The 15,134-nt window shown below is 46.7% G+C and overlaps 1 protein-coding gene across 1 annotated transcript; it reads left to right on the top strand.

Annotated features, from left to right (window-relative positions):
• The first annotated feature begins 3,627 nt into the window (after positions 1-3,627).
• LOC144177967 (uncharacterized) lies at positions 3,628-14,150 on the top strand. The gene is made up of 6 exons (XM_077705525.1): positions 3,628-8,159; positions 8,946-9,105; positions 9,900-9,982; positions 10,272-10,489; positions 11,145-11,310; positions 12,223-14,150. Exons 1-6 carry the CDS (start codon positions 7,826-7,828, stop codon positions 12,444-12,446), a joined length of 1,185 nt encoding a protein of 394 aa, XP_077561651.1. The 5' UTR covers positions 3,628-7,825; the 3' UTR covers positions 12,447-14,150.
• The last annotated feature ends 984 nt before the right edge of the window (positions 14,151-15,134 follow it).

Below are 15,134 nucleotides of genomic sequence, written 5' to 3'. Positions count from 1 at the left end.
AGTGAAGCAATACATCCGTACCTGCCGTGACTGTCAGCGTCGTAAAACACCGCCGGGACGCCCAGCCGGTTTACTTCAACCTGTCCAAATACCGGAAACCCCGTTTCAACAAATCGGCATGGACTTCTTAGGCCCCTTTCCTACGTCTCATGCCGGCAACAAGTGGATACTTGTCGCCACCGACTACCTTACACGATACGCCGAAACGAAAGCCCTCCAGCGTTGCACAGCTCTCGATGTGGCCCACTTTTTCATCGAAAACATTGTTTTGCGCCATGGAGCTCCCGAAATTGTGATTACAGACAGGGGTACTGCATTCAACGCAGATTTGGTGCGCGCCGTCATGAACCTCACAGGTACTTCCCACCGAAAATCGACAGCTTACCACCCGCAGACAAACGGACTGACAGAAAGGTTAAACAAAACACTTGCGGACATGCTGAGCATGTACGTCGACGAGCAACACAAGAGTTGGGACCAAGTTCTACCATACGTGACTTTTGCCTACAATACCGCCAGGCAAGAAACCACGCGCATGACGCCATTCGCTCTTGTGTACGGTCGGGAGGCAACCACAATGTTAGATGCCATGCTCCCTCACGACGGTGGGGGTGACGACACGACTGCGCAGGAGTTCGCCCAGCGCGCGGAAGAGGCGCGTCAGCTCGCAAGACATCGAATCAGGCAACAACAGCTGCATGATGCTACTACTTACAATGCTCGCCACAGGCACGCCGCTTTCCAGCCTGGTGATAACGTGTGGGTATGGAGCCCTATCAGACGAAGAGGGCTATGCGAGAAGCTCATGAAGCGCTACTTCGGGCCCTACAGAGTACTACAGCAACTAAGCGACGTCACGTATGCAGTTACTCCGGTGGACAGCGTTTCCACAATGCGCCGTCGTTGTCGGCCCGAGGTCGTCCACATAGTCCGCATGAAACCATTCTTCGCGAGGACGTGACGGGTCGCAAATGAAGTTCCGCTCCTTTCTGCCTTAGCATCGGGACGATGCTTCCTTTGGAGGGGAGGTAAACTGTCACGTACCCACAAGCATCTGAATGAACTTTTAATTTGTGACATCCCAGCCGAGGCGACGACGACGACGAACGAGCGCTACCGGGAACGCATCATCATCAGTGGTTTTTGCTCTGGCAGCTCGAGTGCTTCGCGGTCAAGAGCGTTCTTCTCCGCTGCTTCTTCTATTAGCGTTTTAGTAAAGCTCACCAACACCCCCAACGCGTATTTGCTGTACGCGACAATATCGTTGTAGCTTGCTTAGTAAAATGTCGTGGTCAACGGTATCAAATGCTTTTTTGATGTCCACAAAAATAACGACTGGATATTCACCGTTGTTAAGGCCCTCATTAATTAAATCAGAAACACAAATTATTGCCGATGTCGTAGACTTAGTATCTTGAAACCCATGCTGATGCGGTGAAATTATGCCATTTTTATTAAGGAACTGCCGTACTCGCTTGGCTATTAGCTTCTCAAATAAAGTATTAATGCAACTTAGAACAGAAATTGGTCTGTAATTACCGTAGTCATTAGGGTCCCCAGCTTTGTATATTGGAACAACACGAGCGACTTTCAAAACATCGGGATAGACGCCAGTAAAGAATGCCTTATTGAAAAGCGAGACCAAAGTGGGGGCCAGAGTGTTAATGTTGTTTTTAAGAATAGATACCGGAATGGTATCCATTCCAGTAGCCTTACCAGAGTCAAGCAGTTGGGCAGTTGATATAACTTCTGCGCATGTTATGTCCCAGAAAGCGAAAGATAACTCGTGCCACGAAGGCAGGTAAAGGCATTCAGTATCACGCATCTCGGCTATCAAGTTCGTGCCGACAGCGCAGAAGTGGTTGTTAAACATTTCACTTAAGGCTTGGAAATCAGCTGAGCAGTCTAGAACGGGTAGCATTCTCTTGGGAATGCTGGGTCGAATGATAGAATTTATGGTTGCCCAAAGTTGTTTGCTGTTTCCTGCTGATTGATTAATTCGAGTACAGTAAAACAGCTTTTTCTGTCTTCGCATCATGGCCACAGCTTTATTTCTATGTTTCTTATACTGAAAAGAATAGTAAGCATTTCCCCTGTTTTGTTTCATTTTTTGATGCCAGTGGTCACGAATTCTTATCGCTTCTAGAACCGCCTCAGTCATCCAAGGGCAGATTGGATGCGTATATAATTTTTACGGCTGATTTCACGGCACTCTTTAAGTACGGCTTGAATTTGCTCGGTCAGCAGACGGCTATGTTCATTAGCGGTCATACGCTCAAATTCACTAAAACTGTACTGGGACAATAGCTTTGCCGCTTTAGTAAAATTAGTTCGAGTGACATATTCAGCGTTAGTTCTACATTCTAGGTGCGCATTCTTTAAACGGTACAGAAGGGCAACACCCAGGTGATCAGCAACAGCGGTATCGTATACACCAGACAAAAACAGGCCGGAACAAAGTTACACAAGATATGATCAATGCACGTGGCACTTGTTTCCGTTATTCGGGTTGGCGTTGAAATACAATTACGAAAACCATACGAATCGAGGAGGTCTGTGTATTCTTGAATGGAACTGCCTAAAATATCGATTTTTGTATCGCCCAATATAACGGCTCGTTTATTGTTCTCCGTGAGCAGAGCAAACACCGTTTCTAAGTCGTCGAAGAAAAGGTTGCGGTCAGTCTGAGGTGCCCTGTACACGACTCCTAAAACTATGTCGTCTAGCTCGACAAGCAAAATTTCAGCGTCAGAGCGCACAGAGGAATTCAGCAAATGACATGGTTCAAAAGTTACGGAGCTCCTGATATACAAACCAACGCCACCACCTCGGTTACTGGAAATTCTAGGTCGGGATACAAATATGTAGTTAGGTATGTTGTAGCACTCTGAAGGCATCAACCAGGTTTCTGTTACAGCGATAACATCATACAAAAAGCTGTGCTGCGCTAAGAAAGCGCACAGAGTGTCAACATTTTTCGCAATGCTCCGGGTATTGCAGTGCAATACTGATCGCGGCTGGTTTAGTCTGCAAAAGTCATTAACAACGCTGATGTTCAGCAGATGAAACAAGGATGAGAAAAAGAAAAAAAAGAGGGAAAAAAAGAAAAAAAAGAAGAAAGAAAAAGAGGCCGGGTCTGGAGGTGGGGGATGCCACAAAGGCTTACGCTACTTGGGCAAGATCGGCCTCAGTGCTTATTCTAATCGTCTTACAATTGTCACACTTCTTCATAAGAATGTGACCGTTGCTCACCCAAGCGTAGCGCCAATTGTGCTGCTTTTTTGCAGCAACAGATTTGCCAAGTAATTGCTTGTACTCAGGGGAAAGATGCTCATTAACGTAAATCGGCGTAGTGCCGCTCAGTCCCAAGTCCGAAGAAGTGAGGCGCGCCTTTTTCGAAGAGGCGAGTAGCTTATCTCGGGCAGAACATGACAGAAACTTTACGATAATGTTCGCCTGGTTTTTGTCCTTCATCGGGACCCAGTGCGCAACATCAATGTCAGCCGCTGTTATCCCAGCGTTAACCTTCTCGGCTAGAGTAAGAACTATATCGCTTTCTGTTTTTCCAGCTGTTTTCGGCACTCCCTTTAGCTCTAGATTAGATCGGCGGCTGTACTGTTTCAGTTCAGTCAGTTCAGCCCTGACAGTCATCAGTTCTGTTTTCAAGGCACAGTTTTCGCTCTTCAGGCGGAATTGTTCGGCATTTACTTCATGTAACTGCCTTTGAGCTTCTTCAAGCGATTTCTTGAAAGACTCAAAGCAGTCACTCATGCGCCCGACAGATTCCTTTAACGTTGACAGTTCCTGACCGATGCTAGAGTTCATTTCCTCCATTTTGCCATTTATCTTAACGAGTAGGCTTCCAAGCTCCCTCACTGTGGTGGAAAACTTGTCGAAAAGTTTTTCACTGGCCTCTTTTTTCTCAACATCGGTACTCTTTGAATCATCAGACATTGCACGGGACGATCCAGGGACTAGCTACGGAAAATTTTAAAACAAGATACTATTTACACACCTGAAATGCACAAGTGCGGTGAGCGGGCTGCTAGTCCTTTCGTGCCTGGATCGTCCCCTAGTAGTGGTGCATGGCTCGGTGTGAGGCACAATTTATGTGCTTCGACTGCGGTGCGTCAGCGACGACTTTGCGGAGTCGGCGCAGTGGCGTCCAGCTTCCAATCGTGGTGGAGAGGGCACGGAGAGGGCCAGTCCTGGAAGGCACACGTTGAAAGCCAAGCAACCGGGGACAACAGTAGGAGCCGGGATTCCTGAAATGCACAAGTGCGGAGAGCGGGCTGCTAGTCCTTTCGTGCCTGGATCGTCCCCTAGTAGTGGTCATTGAAGCTCTCTCTCAATTCATTTATTTTCAGCTTGAAAAGCATGAAGCTGCTGCCTAGGAACTGCACCCACGACCACAACTCTGCCTAGCATGTTCCGCCTCTTTCCTCGTTTTCTTTCTTTCAGTAGCTCCTGCACACTATGATAATGCTGATGGAGGCACGCAGGGAAGGTTTCTGGGTTGATTGTGTCAAATAAGTAAAATAACGATACTCTCATAGTCACGCTGAATTTAATTACACGTCAGTCGCAGGCCACCAGCCACCTCATATATTAGCTGTGCTTGCATGAACGATGTCTGTCTGCCTTGTTTACGATGAGCAGTGAAAATGCACCAAAATCTTGTCCTTAGGAAAGAGGGAAATAGCGGGCAATCATAGGTCAGGGAACCTTACATTGGTTAGATCGTGTTTGTGCTTGCTTCAGTTCTTTCTGTGCATGCGACTGCAAAGCACTCAGCGTAGTTCCTTTTCCCAAAACTGGCTGAGTTCTTCGTTTTAGGCAGCATCCCGTAGTGGTAATGCACAGCTCATGCCTCGCACCCATTCATTCAATTGCGGTTTTGTGCCTGAGCTTCCATTTTCTGTGCTGATTTGATGTTGCGCTTGTGACTGCACTCTTTGAAACTAGAGTTGTTGAAATGGGCTGCTCCTGCTCTTCAGTTGTATGGTTAACAAGCCCGTTTAGGGGATTGTCGGATTTTTCACTTTGCCGCTGTACACACCCGCTCTGCGGCTGCAGTGTGACAAAACAGGCAATGTTGACGTTGCATACAGAGATTTGTGTGGAAGCCTCTGACATGAGTGTTCAGTGATTCATCGATATGGAATCATGGTTTGCCAAAAGTTGGCAGTGGGCTCTCTGGCATTTGGATAGAGGAGATTTCAGAGCAGTCTCAGGTGGTCTGCAGGAAAGCTTATGATGTTTGCGGGTCTTTGCTAACTTGCTGTGTTGTGTCCATTATCGTGACAAAGGTGGTTGAAAATCTTTTTCTTAAATCAGTCAAGTAGTGTGGATAATAATTATTTCATCGCTCTTCACGATCATATACATAGGTTTCAATGGAGGTTTCAAATCCTAGGAGGTTTCTAATGTGGTGGTAATGCTACACCCGATCAGTTTGTTTTTTGCTGAGCATATTCATAAAGGGTTTTCAGTACTTATTCTTGCAGGTCGTTCTTCAAAGATTTATTCTGTTCTGGCAAGCTCGCACGTCTGTGCCCAGAGGGTCTCTCAGTCTTCTCGGTTGCTCACAACTTCTCAGTTACTGGGTAGGGTAAATGTCAGTGAAGACAGTGTTGTACCAGCAGCCTTGTTATTAAGCACCTCTGGGTTCCAAGTGGTCTGTGTAGTGTGTTGAACATCCAGCTATGGCAGGTGCAATTGAATGGCACGGCTTTTGAGATGAAGCAGGCCATGAAGTTTTCCACACATCACATGGATTTAAGTTGCTCTGAACCGTCATGTGGAGTAGCCTGGCCCTTTTATACTTGCTTTCAGGGCATCAATTATGCCAGCCAGAAGCACAACCTCGCAATCGCAAGTCCAGCCTGCACAAAATATTTATGCACAGCACCCTTGCCGGTAGCTCTGCGTAGAATGCCTTTAATGACACACTTTCCTTTTATAGGTAGTGTTGGTGATAGCATGTTCCCTTCTTCACTCATTGTCTTCATTTTTTCATAACATGCTGTGTTGTTTCAAGCATATACCAATGAAGGCCCGCGGCCAGCAGGGACGGGTAGGAAGGGAAGGGGGTTCAGTCGTAATGGAAGTCATCTTAAAGAGGCATCATTTGTGAATCGTCTAGACCACGGCTAAATGGCCCACACTAGGCCAGTTTTCATGGCCTAAATGGTAATATGAAGCTGTAGTATAGTGGATAACCGGCCCCGGTACAGTACCCGACAGGCAAGAAACACTGCTGCGTGAGCGCAGGTGAGGAAAACCTGGTTGTTCGCATACGGAGGTGTGCTGGATACCAGACCAGGGCCAGTTCTCCACTCTGCTGTAACTCTCCAGTGTCACAGATGTAATTGTGTGGCAGTAATGTGGGGTAGATGTAAATTGTGTTGTCGTGGTAAGGAGTACTGGAGTGAATGTGCAAAAGCTATAAAATTTGGGCAGTGCCAGATGAAGCGATTTAGATGGGGTGTAGATATTGAGATGGGGATCAGGACATGAAGGGGCGTGCTGCGGATGATGCCATTTTCATATCTTCTCTGGGGCAGTACAGGTGTTGAAAAACAGGCATTACACAAGGTGTCAAATAACGATGAATTGAACTAGCCAGCAATGCTACAAAATAACTAAACGCATGCCATTTATTATTGTCACCTTGAAAGAGTGAAGTCATTGATTGCATAAGGGAAAAATAATAAGTTTAACCTACGAACCTAGCATCTACGAAAAGAGAAACAAAAATTAATGCAAAAAAAAATGAACGCTAACAAAAAGAAAAAGTTTAATGCATAGTTGTCAAAAGCAACTGTGGGAAACCAAAGTGGAACATGTGCAGCCACAGCTGCAACAAAAACACCGGCGATGCTTCGAATTTTGTAAGAATCTGATGGCGAAAGCTTCGTGGAGCTTCCTGTTGATCTGCTGGTGAAATCTGTCGACCTTTGCGGCCGCATGCGTCACCACTTGACCGGCCCATCCTGCGAGGCTCGTTCCGCTCGCTCACTATCGCCAGGAGCCTCACGTTCTCCCCCATCGGTGCTTTGAACTCACGAGGCGGCTCGTATTACACTTGCGGCAGCGCCCTACCCTCCTTTTACGCTGGTATTTCTCTTCCTCAGCGCGAGATCTATTATTTGTACAATTTTGTGTGCATTACGCGTTCAATGAAACAAATTTCCGCATACAGTTGCAGGTGTCGTATGATGTGGCCTTATTGGCATATTTTCTGAATTTCAATCCTCATACAGGTATTTTTTCAACTGTGGAAATATGTTTATTCAAAACTGCGTGAAAATTGGCCTTTAAAAAGTTCTGCGACCATCTGATGCATATCCGTTCTTGCTGTTCAAGCACGTGTCGCGTGATTACAACCATTTCTCCCAGATTAACCTTGCTTGTTCAAATTAACGTGTGTGCATCGTACTGTGCATGAAGGCATTCACTTTTGCCTGTTCATCTGTTCAGGTGCTGTTTTTCGTTCTACCGCGAAATCGGCTATCTTCCCTGGTGTCAAGAAATTTTCTTGGTGCATTTATTTTTGTGGGCGTTGGTTATCTCATGAACACATCAGGTATGTTCAAATAACGAAAATTTTACTGCTATGCGAGTGCAAGCACACCTTCACACATACTTCGACAACATATTTTGGCGAAGCTGGCCGTTGCGCAACTTTTTCGGCGAAGCTTGTCAGAGAGAGAGGTGATTTAGTGGAAGAAGGAAAAGGAAAGGAAAGTGCCCTGGGGATATTATTGAGCTCGGTAGGGAGCTCACCGGCATACAACCCAGTGTGGGGTAGGGGGAAGAGGGGATGAAAGACTTGGGAGGAGGAAGCTTGTCAATGGCGCAAGTTCGTCGTCTGCAACCCGAGCGCCGCCGCCATATCCCATGCGCGTATATATACGGCTGTCAAGCCTCGCCGGAATTCTTACTTCCCTGCTCTACGGACTGGAAAACCATGCCGTCCACGAAAGCCCCTGCGTCTCGCAACAAACCCGAAAACTGGCCTGCCGACAAGGTGGAAACCTTAATACTCTACGTGCAGTCGTGTTCTTTCATTTATGACAAGAAGGACAGGGAGTACAAGAACAACAACAAGCGTGACGCGACGTGGGTGCAACTGAGCCAGCTTCTTGGCTATTCAGGTGAGTGACGCGCTCCATTGCTCGCTTCTACTCAGTTTTGTTGTCGAGTAATGAGCGCCCGCACGACAGCCGCAGTGAAGATGCTACCGCGGTGCCGAGGCCCGCTCTTTCGGCGCACGTGCTGCGATACTGATATAGTAGTGTTTAAAACCGTTGCTTAGCACTTAAAATGCAACAGATGTGTGGTGAAAGCACAAATGCAAGCGGCAGCCACAATACACGCTCACGTGTTCCGGTACCGAGGCCTTCGTGCTCTGTACGTTTTTTTTTTTTTGCACTTCATGTATGGTATTTCTGCGCGGTGAAATAAGAAACCACGACCATGGCGGTCGCAATGCCAGAAATAATAAAAATAAACAATTTTTACAAGCATCACCATTCCCTAGCTGCGGCGTGTTAGTGCCACGACTGCCATTTCGTGTGCGCGTGCATGCACGTACTGCCCAGTTCCTGCGATACAAACAGGCAGTAGCTGCAGAATGCGCGATTATACATCTCAACAACCGTTCAGTCAATTTCAGAAATTCAAGCTTTTTTAGAAATTCAAGAATTTCAGAATTGAAGATTCAAGAATTTTCAGAATATCAGAAATTCAAGCAAGCTTTTCCTTGTGTGGTCTTTGTGTGGTTATTAGGCTTATGTGATTAGGCCTACTGAGACCACCTCGTGGTTCTGGGTTCTGAGGCATAACAGGGTGGGGAAATTAAAAAAAAAAATCAATGCAGCATTTTCTAGTGCATTGAAATTCATTCTTTGATATTTCTTGTCTCCTGTTGTCATTGCAAGCTGATGAGTGCAAGAAAAAGTGGCAGACCCTTCGCGACCAGTTTACCAGGATCATCCCTGAACAAACCAAAACAAGCGGTGCTCCAGCACCAGCGAAGAAGGACCCATGGGCATACTTCACCCTTTTGGAATTTCTGAAGCCCCACATCACCCCCAACCCGTAAGACACCCTAAGATGAAGTTTTTTGTGCATTATTTATAGCTACCCACACGTGTCGCATCTACAGTTCATGAATAATAGGCGAAGCTTTAGTTATTCATTTCAAGCAGTGGCTACGGAAGTGTTTTCAAGTTGGGGGCAAACCAATTGGTGAAGACGATGGTTATTTTTCATTTTGTGCTATAGAGGCATGTTTTTTTTAGCGTCCTAAATAGATAGTCTTTTCCAAAGAGGTCAGCCGTGGCTTTTTTCTATGAATCTTGACTCGAAAAATATTTTTGCCTAACTGCCCAGTGCTATTTGAAACATCCTGCATAAACATTTATCGTTATCGTAAGTTAGGGTGCAGCAATCGTTACTTTTACGTGGCACTCAAACTGCACTTGCAAGTGCTTCCATGTACGATGCAGTCAACATTGTGAGTACAATTACAAGAACGACAACATTTACTCGTCCTTACAAGAGCAGCAAAACTCTAGTGGTAGTAATGGCTCAGTAACAAATTTCGCAATAAAAAGAAAATTGGGAATTGAGCAGATTGTACTTGCCAGACGGGTCGTATTTTCTGGCTAAATGACTCAGCCGCATTAAGCCTCATACTTTGCACTACTGAAGTAAGTTAATTTTTTTTTTATTTTTTAGCCGTAACTTGTTTATACGTGCCAAGACCAGGGGTTGGCTGAATATCCTTTTGGAGCCCGGATTACAACTGTGAACACATTCAGACTACGTTCCTGCTGTTCCTTTCTCCCAAAGTGTGCTTGATGCTCTCTTGCTTGCTTTCTTATTTCAAGGAGAAAAGCTTACGACGAGGCGCGAGCGGCTGGGCAACCTGTGGCTGCTGATGCAGTGGAGATGGCACTAAGCGTGGCTGAAGGTATGCAGTGGTTTATTGAGAATTTCGATTTGGGGGGGGGGGGGGGTATGAATCCCTGGGCATGGTGCTCGTGGTTGTGGGAGCTTTATGGGGGGGGGAGGTGCAGGGCCGTAACCAGAAATTTTTTTCGGGAGTGGTTGTGTATAAATCCCTGAAGGTATGTACACAAACGCATCTGCCACATCCTGACCAACCTTTTATGTGCCGCAACTAATACGGCAAATCCTTTTTGCCTCCCCCACCCCCCCTAACCACCACAACCACCCTCCCTTTATCTGCTATCACGCAGGTGTCATTCTGGACGCTGCCTTTTCACAAGGCGGGTCTCAGCAGCTGGAGGCCGCCGACTTCATGAGCCACTGGGACCCAGTAGACGAGGAGTCGGAGCTGGTATCTGGGACGGTCGCCGAAGATCAGGATGGCAACATGTTGAACAGTGCTGGCGAACCTGGGACCGCACACGTCATTGACGATGACGACGACCTGCTGTCCCAAGTTCCTCAAAGTGTATGTCGTAACTTCCAGTGACATTAACAATTGGTTGGCTTTTTGAAACGCGCCGCGTGGAGCAAATTATTTGACATTGCTCGCATTTACATAACTGCCAGGCGCAAAACACGGTCACGAAATGGGCGACTTCAGGTGCAAGTACAAACTGTTTGACCTCTGTGACTACGACCCAATCTACGATGTATGTACATCTTGGGAGGCCAAAATAACTCATGGTTGGGAGGTGCTATTTTAAAGCGATTACTCAATTAATTGTACCAACACGCGCAATTGTGCCAACGTGAGTCGCCTTCCGCGTGGAGCGCATGTATTAAGGTATAACCGTGTATTTTAACTCACATTTTCCACAGCACTGAACCATGTAATATTACCAATTTCGCCCCGTCGGTGTCGACGACAGTGTACGTAAACGCTGCAGTTCAAATTCTGAGGCTGTTTGTAATCAATGTCTGTATTTATTGGCACTGTACAGGCAGTCAAGTGGCGTTTTCTTTTTTTTTTTTGATTAGTAGTATTTTTACTCCAGAAAAGGGAGAAGTTGACGCCATATATTGTTTCCCTCTCCCTGCTGAGCTCCACAATATCCCCAGTGCACTTTCCTTTCCTCTCTTCCACCAAAACACTTCTCTCTTCCTCATGTCCTTTTGCACAGATGCTGGTACAAAAAGCAGCCAAGCTTGCTGAGAAGGTTTTACTGTTCAAAGTGCCCCCTCGCCTCACAGAAGAAAAGGGAGCGAAAAGGAGGAGGCTGGACCTCAACAAAGTGGTCGCCCCATCTGCTGTCTGCAACAGCAGAAGTCGTGTGCGTGGGCCTAGAGGTGAGGATATTTATATTCTTCTGTGCTGTGGCGAAATCTTCCTATGCACAGGACAAGGCATCCATCGTTTGTACATTTGCAGTCACAGTTTGGCCACGGAATGTCGACAGGACCCATACAACAGCCACACCAACACGTATCGAAGACAATACTAGTGTGTCGAGGTTTCAGTGCACATTGCTGGTCCCCAGGTGGTCTAAATTAATCTGTGGCCCGCTGCTACGGTACGCTCACAGACGATGTGCAGAGTTGGCATTAAAAAAGAAATAATAAAAAGAAAAAAAAGAGCCCTGCATCATTCCTATGCCTCGCACATCCCTTCATAAACGGGTGCTTCACAACTGAGCAGTGCACCACAAGCCTTGTTTTGCGTCCTCGCATCAGGAATGGATGTGGCGGCTCGAAATAGTAGATTTCGACTCCAACGGCTCAGCCCTGCGTTACGTGACACAAACAGCTTTTGCTATGAAATATAAAAATCTCCAGACACAGACGATGCTTAATAGCACGCTGTGCTTACACTAATGTTACTATACAATGCGTTGTACACATCCCTGCTTCATAGAAATTCACTAAAACATTATGAGGAGAGGCTCAAGGAGTTTGTTTGCCATTGTCAGCTCGCCCTGTTCTGTCTTTTCTGTTTGTATGTAAACATTGGCTGAAATATTTCGTTTAAGTGTCACTATTGACGTTTACTCTGTATGCTTTGCAACACCTAAAGTCTGCGGTGTTGCTGTTTGTACTGTTGTATGCATTACGTGTGCTAATACTTGCCGCCTCTAAAAGCCAACAGTGTTACGAGATAAACAAGTTATGCGAATGCTTAGGCTAATGCTTAGGCTATCATGTCCAGTGCTGCTGTAATTGTTTCTATGGTCCGTGTGATTCCGTTTGTTTCCAACAATTCAGGACCGGTTCCAAAGAGCGAACAGGGAGGTGCTGTACGGTGGCGACGGCTACCATGTATCGCGCAGCTACGGGATAAAGGCACTAGCCCGGGCCCTGTCTCTTGCCGTGAGGACGGCCTTTGCGCCACGTTGGCGGCCCCGGCAGACAGATGGGCGGCGGCAGGTGTGGTGCCTCTGGCGGTGCTCCAGATGCAGGGCCAAGGGTCACCTTGCGATACACTGTGAACGGTTTTTTTGTAAATTTGGCTGGCATGCTCAGTACCGCCCGCCCATTGTGACCCCTTTCCGCCCAGTTAGAACACAAGCATTCTTACGGCTTGAGAAAGTATAACCAAGTGTACAAGAGATATACGATGTGCATACGTGAATGGGTAACAACAAACGTTTCGCACACAGGTTAGGGACATGACAAATTTAACCCCTTTCGGTCAGTTACTTCTTATTCTTAGCCTTGCAATAGTTTCAACGTTTGTTTCCAACCACACTAGAAAACAGTGGTTGGTTAAAGCACTGGAATCTTTTCCTCACAAGAATACACCAATTACTAACACCCCAAGCATTTTACCTTAAACAGGAGGCTTTCACCAACTAATAACTGACATTGGCTTGCTATTTCCCCTTCCATTGCAGGAGGCTTGCCGTATGCAGCACCAGCCAGCAAGACAGAAAAAGTAATAAAGCCTGTTTCGACTGCCGTCACTGTGTTTCGGATTGTGTGCTGTCATCGAAGTGAAGATTACTGTTCATGGAAATGTACACCCAGTGGCAAAATAAGCTGGGCTTGCAAGTGTTTCCAAAAATGCCTCGCAGTTCCAAGCATCACACCATGCACGTGCACCTTTTCATGCTTGCTAATGTGACATTTCCCTTGGTTTCGGTGGACAAACTTATTGTGTGCAGCGTGTGGTATTATGGGTTCCTTACGTTAGTCACTGCATGACGCAATGTTTCTCTTTCTAGTCTGCTTTTTATTTTATAAATCCTTATGCATGCCTTCCCTGCTGTGCAGGCACAGAAACAACACTCTCCTGAGAGCTAAACAATAAAAATGTCGTACATGATCACAATCCTTCAGAGCAACTTGATCGCATTTAGCCAGCATGAACACTGCAATACGTCCACTGTCCCATAGAGAAAGTGAAAATGCTACGTGCAAGAAATGCGATGTCTCAAAAAACAAAATTCTCACGACAGCGGGTTATCTGTCCGACTATGGAAAAGCTAATTGTGCATGCTTTGTCTTCACCGGGCTGTGGGGAACTGCACAGTTGGCATGGAAATAAAGAAACTGGCAGCTGACATAAAATGCTGCAAGTAGTCGGCCATTCCACTGTAGCCACAAAAAAAGCACGGTTTCAAATACGCTGTCACGCACAGCGATGCCTTGATGCCAGGAGTGCACTGAGCGCAACACCTGAGCATGATGGCACACAAGAAGAGTAGGTGCATGCCAGCCGTGCAGAACCCCAATTTAAAGGGAAGCTGTAGCAGGCACCAGTCTGCTTTCCAACATAACTGGCACTGCAAAACAAAGAAATGAAAGCCAAGGAAGAGGCGCAAGGACGGTGCAGCACAGCCTATGCAAGTTTTATGTAGAAAGCCTATGCAAGTAATTTACGCTAAAGGCAAAAGTGGAAAGTGAAGAGGTGCAAATAGAATGTCACGGTAAACAAGTCAACAAGTATCGCCAGGCTTTCACCTTCAAAATACGCAAGCAGGCTTAAGTGCTCCAAGGAATTCTTATTTACTTCAGAGCTGCTTGGAGCCATATCATCAGGTACCTCAGCATCCCTATCGCAACCGGCTGTCTTGCAATAACCGAGCAGTTGCCAGTTTGAAAGAAGTAACAGCTGTGGAAATCCAAGAGCTGTTGCGTCAGTGATTTTATACCACCTTCCCCCCCCTCTTAATACCAGTGTTCAGACCGTTTCAAACTGCAGTTCTAAAAGGCTCGACATGCATGCATGCATGCATGTAAAGGGTAAACAAAACCCATTACCCCTCCCGCCCCCCTCCCAACCCAAAGGTAATGCACACTTTGTTTGCTTTATGGAAGCTACAAAATTGCCCACAACCCTTGTTTCTTATTGCTTCGTTCTCTGCAACCCTTGCCTATGGCGAGCCAACGCAAGGTTTCCCCACTGTTTGAGAACATTTGGTGGATCACAATTTGTGCGTGTTAATGGCACCAAACTGCTAGGCATTGACGGCGTGAGTCGCAACTGTTCTGACTGCACGGTGCTAAACGCGACTCGCATAGCGACTGTGGTGTTTCAAGTCGAGCTATGCGCAAAACACGAGAATAACACAGAAGACAAACGGGATTTGTTTATTGAGTGCGTAACCGTGTGCTTGCTGGAAACTTGAGGATCCGTGCAGTGCCTGTACGGGAAACAGGGTATCTAGCCTGTTGGTCCGCGAGGTGCAAGCACCACTACTGCTTTCGGAGCCGAAAATTGCACCGTGTAACAGCAGGCCCCCTATCCGCCAACTGGGGACCGCGCTCTCTAGCAGTCAGGTTCTGCCGAGAGTACAACTAATTGGTCTGGTTACCCAGCCGTTGGACGTAAGGCAGTTTCAGATTTGAGTACACACTTCATTTGCAAGCCCGCCCACACAAAATGGCAGTCTCAAAGGGGAAAACCACAAAGGATATCAACCAGGTCAGCACTGCTGGCACGCTCTTACAACTTGATCCTGAAACAGAAGGGGGAGAAAACGCAGCCACACACACACACACACACACACACACACACACACACACACACACACACACACACACACACACACACACACACACACACACACACACACACACACACACACACACACACACACACACACACACACACACACACACACACACACACACACACACACACACACACACACACACACACACACACACACACA

Source organism: Haemaphysalis longicornis, unplaced genomic scaffold (genome assembly GCF_048455015.1).
Source record: "Haemaphysalis longicornis isolate Haplotype H1 unplaced genomic scaffold, Haemaphysalis longicornis Haplotype H1 scaffold_35, whole genome shotgun sequence".
NCBI classification, from domain to species: Eukaryota; Metazoa; Arthropoda; class Arachnida; order Ixodida; family Ixodidae; genus Haemaphysalis; species Haemaphysalis longicornis.
The sequence above is the reverse complement of the archived record's forward strand: the minus strand, read 5'-3'. Positions and strand labels throughout refer to the sequence as shown.

Excerpts from the sequence above, each read along its gene's own strand:
- LOC144177967 (XM_077705525.1), top strand. The coding sequence starts at position 7,826 with ATGAAAGACTTGGGAGGAGGAAGCTTGTCAATGGCGCAAGTTCGTCGT. Across the intron at positions 8,160-8,945 it reads CCAGCTTCTTGGCTATTCAG|CTGATGAGTGCAAGAAAAAG; the intron begins GTGAGTGACGCG and ends TGTCATTGCAAG. Across the intron at positions 9,983-10,271 it reads GGCACTAAGCGTGGCTGAAG|GTGTCATTCTGGACGCTGCC; the intron begins GTATGCAGTGGT and ends GCTATCACGCAG.